Below are 5,997 nucleotides of genomic sequence, written 5' to 3'. Positions count from 1 at the left end.
TTAGGTTCTAAGATGCTGCAATAAAGGGAAGAACAGTGTTGAAGCAACACCTGGTTTTCTCCACAATGTGCCTACTTCTCTACAAAATAACTGAGGTGAATCAGGAAGTTTGGCACTTTCTATTATCTTCTAGAGGATGGAGGATCAAGAGCTGTATATCTCTGTATGATGGCCTTAAGGCAAACTAAATATATTTTACCTTTTATAAGAGCCTTGTTCAGTCACAATCTGGTAGTGTTTAATGTAATCTCATAGTGCCTGGGCAAAGTTACCTGATTTCTTTTTCCATCTGTAGATAGGTTGAAACTGTGTTCTGTGTTATGGAACTGTGCAATTCAGTCTACAGCTTATTATATCCTGAAGAACCATGATTTCCTAATTCAGTACAGGTGTTTGTCAGGAGTGAACTGCAATTTAGGGCCAGACTCTACAAAAAGGAATTAATTCTTCAGACCATCCATCAGAAGGAGGTGTAGTTCTGGCACAAGACTGCATCTCAGAGCAGAATAAGGCCTCCCACTTGCAGCTTATGGTTCTTATCTCCCTGTAACATCTGTTCCTAATGTGGAATGGCAATGCCTCTGTGCCCAAAACACCCAGGAGAGTGGGATTTAAATTAGTGCTATTCTTGAACTGATGTGCATTCAGTTCTAGATAGCAATAATATGCAATTTTAAGACAAAGATAATGAATTTCCATCTGAAAGTTCATCTGAATTAACTTCTTCATTCCAGCAGAGTTAAAGATGATGATATTTATTGTATTATGTTTATAATTTTGTTCTGCATATCATGTGTTACAGGAAAAGGTTGTTAAAATGTAATCAATATGTGAACATTGAACAAAACCTTTTTTTGTTTTTTCCAGCTTCAATTACAATGTACATCAGATATTTATTGATAGAGAAGCAAAATGAATCATCACACTTTGTTAGGTCTTCATGCAATATGTTTACATTATGTGTGGGATTGATGGGCTGCACTGGAATGGGCATAGTTGCAACTTTTCAGGTATGGCCATAAATTTTATAACAAAAATGGAAATAAGATTGTTTTACCATTAAAAATTTCAACTAGATAACAGTGATTAACATCCCCATGTGGAGCCTTGGAAAATGGAGTAAGAATGCCTTTCTTGCTCTTGCCTTTTTTCAGTAACTTTTCAGGAACAGACTTGTTTCCTCCCTATACAAGAGAATTTTGCTTGTGCAGTTATGCCATTGAGGAGTTTTCTGTGTGCTTGTCTTGTAACATGTCTCTACTATATGGATTTTTTTGCTGTAAATTTTTTTCTGCGAAAACTTGAATGTAAAAAACTTTGCTATTCCAAGTTTAGTTTGCTTATAATCAGGTAGGGCAGAATAAGTCAGACTAACAAAGACATCTGCATTTTTGGCTGAATGATGGCATACTCACCAGCAGAATTTTCTACAAAATAAACTAATCTTATCTGACAGGTTAGAAAATTGAGCACAATATCAGCCTGTTAAACTTTTGAGTCTGTAGGAAATGGCATAACATGTTTTATCTTTTGATAGAGACATGTAGAACTACTGCTTACTTTGCCAGAAGTAAGTATCTCATTACAAACCAAAGTTCCCCCACTCAATGTCTGAAAGAAAATTCAGTAGGGAGAAAAAATACTGAAACAAATTATTCATTTCACCTTTTCCAGTGAGGAAGTGTATAATAAGGTAGATTCTGACACAAATATTAGGACAATTGCACTGAAAGCTTCAGCCTAGAATCAAGTTAAATTTAATTGGCAGGTGACTGGAGATATTGCCTTAAAATCTGTGGAAACAGCTGCATTATTTCTTTTAAAGGATGGTCTACCTTGGAACATTTTGTTAAATACCATTGTGCTCATATAGTGACATGATGACATACACAGAAATTGAAAATAAAGATTGTTGGGCCTTTAACAGCCAGTGCAGTTTTACATGTAATGGAAATGATATTTTCAGACAAAAAACCCCTCTGCCTTAGGATATAACTTGCACTTTTAAACTTTGCATCCAGGCAGTGTGTGTGGATTGCAAATACCACGGGTACTGTAGTCTATTCCAATAATATTTTACTTTAAAAGATCCCTGTTCTTATTGATAAGATTTATATGTGGCACAAAAAAAATGTGCTGGATGATGCCTGACTGAAATAGAAACCAAACTCGGCTTCAATATGGAAAAGACAAATCAGGAATGTAAAATAATTCATGAGAGTCAGGGATGCAGAAACTTTGATCCTAATGTTTCCAAAGGGATTCCTTGACAGTTATAACACTGGTTCTTATCTAATCTCTGTTGTGTCTCATTGCCAGTCCATAAACTCCTTCCTCACTTAAGTTCTATTTCCTCTGCTTTGGCTCTGCTTTCTGTGTAAATGCAGTTTGTAGAAAGGGTTCTGGGCATAACAAGGATCTAATCTAGCTAAGCATCTGATCTAGAAGATTTTCAAGCATCCTTAATTGCCCAAGAAACTGGAAATGGTGGCTTGCAAGCCTTCAATCTTTTCACTGTATACGTACAACTAGTGAACAGTACATTCTGATCCCTATTTGCCAATAGAATAACTGAAACATGAACAGGATGTGAGATTTGCTCAAGGTCAGGTGATGTTTCAAGTCAGGAGACCAAAGCAAAGCTGGAATTAGAAATTATTCCCTTAGTATTCAGTCTAGTTCCTCTAATCAGTATGCCATGCAGAAAATTTACATTCATGTGCACTACCTGCTAGTTTCTTCAGGTCATAGCAGCTAACCATTGTGCTGATTCCCTTTCCAGGAGCTGGCTGTTCCCAGCGTCCATGACATAGGAGCTCTGGTGGCCTTTGGCTCGGGTGTTGTGTACATCACACTTCAATCTATAATCTCCTACAAATCCTGCCCACGGTGGAACACTTACTTTGTGTGTCACATAAGGATGGCCATATCTGTCATATCATGCATTGCTTTCATTCCCAGTATCCTTTATGGTGTATCCCATGGATTTCCCTTTATGTGCTCATGGTTTTCCTTTCAAGTTAAATCATTGCTGATAAAAAATAAAAACGAGGTCTCACTCTTTACTTAGGGCTCTCTAATGTGTATAATACAGCATGTCGAGACACCATCAGTAGCATAAAGATGAGTTTTGGGAGCTTCTAAAAAGCCTTATCTCTTATTTCAGTGGTATATTTAAAACCAATATTCCAGTATTTTTCACAGAATCATCCACTAGCGAAGCTAGAGCAGCTTTCCAACTTCCTTCACTCGAAGGGAGGAAGGTCTGAAAAAGGGAGCCACTGGTTCTACAACGAACTAAACACACAGAACCTAAAAACACGGGTGGCACACAAGCCTAAGCAGATGATTTGGATCATGCTGCTTGGTCCTTCACCTCAACAGTCACCTCTCTTAAAGCCACACTGCACAACTTCCTGGCTTTTCCCTTGGCATGCTATAATTAGTCATCTCACTGATTTTATTTGCCTTGGGTGATCTGCCAGTGTTGAAAAGTGACTGCAGCAGCTCATCACATGAGCCAGCCAGCCACAGCCTGCTTTTGGTTCCAGCAGCTGTGAAAGGGCTTTGGAAGAGGGCCTCAGTCCCGAGAGGAAGTTGTACAAACTGATCAAGGCACTTATTGTGCATCACTGGAAACCAACATTGTTCCACTTCCAGCAGTGCAGGACTCTGCTTCCATGGTTCTTGATCACAAATGTCACCTAAGTTTGGAGTGTTTCCCTTAGTCTCTATACTTTGAAAGAGCCTACAGAAACCTTCATTTGTGCAGAAATGTGTTTTGATTGCTGTTACCACTTGCCTTGTAATAAGGTGTTTCATTTAATTGTATTCTTAATACCTTGATTTGATATTTTGGCTGTTCAGGGTCTCCTGTGCTACAGAAGAGGAAGATGATCTGGGTTTTGTTGTTTTTGGTTTTTTTTTTGTAAGCAGACATTTTCATATTTACTCACTGATATTGTATAGTTTCCTTTACACTGTTTTTCCCAGTGATTGTGTTTGCTTCAAAAATTTCCATGACAAAAATTGATTGGACTCCAGGTGAAAAGGTAAAATCGTACTAGGTAGCCACCTTACCTTGTGTGATATTATTTGGAGAATGCTGTTATATTTATCCTAAAGCACTACAAACATGTCAGAGACTTCAAATAGCGCATTATCATGAACAGATCTGTGCAATGCTCGTTTCCAGTCACTTCTTCATTAGAAAGATGTCTGCGGTATGGGTAAAAAATTTTGTCATGGGTGATCAATCTTGAAAGAGTTAGACTTTCATTTTGACCAAGAACTTGAGAGTTTCCCATAGAAAAAGACTACCAGAAAAAAAAAATCTGGTAATTAGTTCTACTTCCTTTTATAGTCAATTTTCTTGAAAATTAACTTTTCACATGAAACAAAAAGTGGACCGATTTAATTCTGTAGTTTTTGAAGTTTTTTCTCAGTTTTTTAATCATTCTTTATTAAATAGTCTTGGATACTGTCATAAATACTTGGACTGTGACCTAAAACATCCTAAAGTTCATTTTAGGTATTTGAATTGATTTCTGTGTTTTCAGAATGGCAACTAGGAAAACTAATTTTTCTTTTTGGGCAAATTTTTCTAAAAGGAGGTATTAAAAAAAAAAAGGTTAAATAATGCAGAGAGTATATCCTGCTTGACAAGCTTACGAGCTTAATAAGAGCACAGTTAGCAAATGTACCACAACCAAACAGTGGCAAGGCAGCTGTGAGATAAATCTTTGTAAATTAGACAATCTTAGTAATATCTTCAGGGGTTTTGTGGGTTTTTATGTGATGCAAAGATGAAAAAATGGTTTTACTGAAACAAATTGTGTATTTGGTGATGGCATGTTAAGAAACACTTTGGATTCTGTTTGCATCATGTGACATAGGTTTTCAATGAGAGTCTTAAAAGTCTTGTCAGGAACTCTCATTGAGGGTAGCCTTCCATTTCAAAACATGGTAAGGGTTTGCTCAGAATTACTGAGCTCAGTGGCTCTGAGTGAAAGCTTGGAGCATGGGCACATCAGTAATCTTAATGCAACAACTGAATGTTTTCAGGTTTATATTACATTCAACCTGATTTGATACTGTGCTAATTGTAGTTTTCCTCTACTGCCTTTGATGGTACTGCACAAGACTTAATGTAGCACATGCACCTTGATAAATTTACTCACCGTTCTGGAAAAATAAAATGTGGATTGACTTTTATACAGCAGGGATGACAAGTCATAAATCTTACTTGTTGAATTAACAGAGGGAAATGTCTACATCATTTCACCCTTGTTTTATTTAGCTGTTTAATCTGAAAATTTGTTTTATATCTCATTCCATCAGGATTATACTTACCATTTTATGAGTGCAATCTGTGAATGGACAGTGGCCTTTGGTTTCATCTTCTTCTTTTTAACATACATTAGAGATTTTCAGGTTGGTATCTATATATTTTAACAGTGACTAAGTGCTATGAATTATATAACAATGCAATAGAAAATTACCATTCTTTACCTAGATAGATGCATCAAAGCTATACAGAAACAAATGTTACCAAGCACAGAAATTATTTCTGTCTACATAATGAATATTCTCCCCCTTTATTATTAAACATAAAATTCAGTTTAATAGTTCAATGTGTTTGTTCTTGAAAATTAATAGCAGTCAATTATTTACCACTCTTTTTTGTAGAAAGAGGCCCTCTAAAGGTGACATAATAACAAAATAAATGATGCAACTAAAACTTAATTTCTTTCTGCCTGAATGATTTTATATAATAATCCGAAGCATTTCAATCATTGATGTTTTACACATTTTGCTATATGTTTCCTCATAGTGCAAAGAATATGAAATAGTTTTTGGAAAAGTATTGTCACAAAAGCCTTCTGGTTTGGGTAGCTGGATTCAGAGTTAGCATATATTTTGCTAACCAATAGCAAACATTTCCAGGTCTGTTTAATTTTGACTTAGTACTGAATAGACCATGGCTGTTGGGCTTTT

General features: G+C 36.2%; 1 protein-coding gene across 1 annotated transcript in view; it reads left to right on the top strand.

The window, feature by feature from the left end:
• DRAM1 (DNA damage regulated autophagy modulator 1) overlaps positions 1-5,997 on the top strand; it is a 14,314-nt gene that overhangs the window by 6,380 nt on the left and 1,937 nt on the right. The window contains exons 3-6 of the mRNA XM_005421092.3: positions 868-1,010; positions 2,783-2,960; positions 3,994-4,052; positions 5,341-5,433. Coding sequence (XP_005421149.2) covers positions 868-1,010; positions 2,783-2,960; positions 3,994-4,052; positions 5,341-5,433 — 473 coding nt within the window. The remainder of the gene's footprint in view (positions 1-867; positions 1,011-2,782; positions 2,961-3,993; positions 4,053-5,340; positions 5,434-5,997) is intronic.

Source organism: Geospiza fortis, unplaced genomic scaffold (genome assembly GCF_000277835.1).
Source record: "Geospiza fortis unplaced genomic scaffold, GeoFor_1.0 scaffold10, whole genome shotgun sequence".
Classification (NCBI taxonomy): domain Eukaryota; kingdom Metazoa; phylum Chordata; class Aves; order Passeriformes; family Thraupidae; genus Geospiza; species Geospiza fortis.
This window is presented reverse-complemented; position numbering and strand designations above follow the sequence as displayed.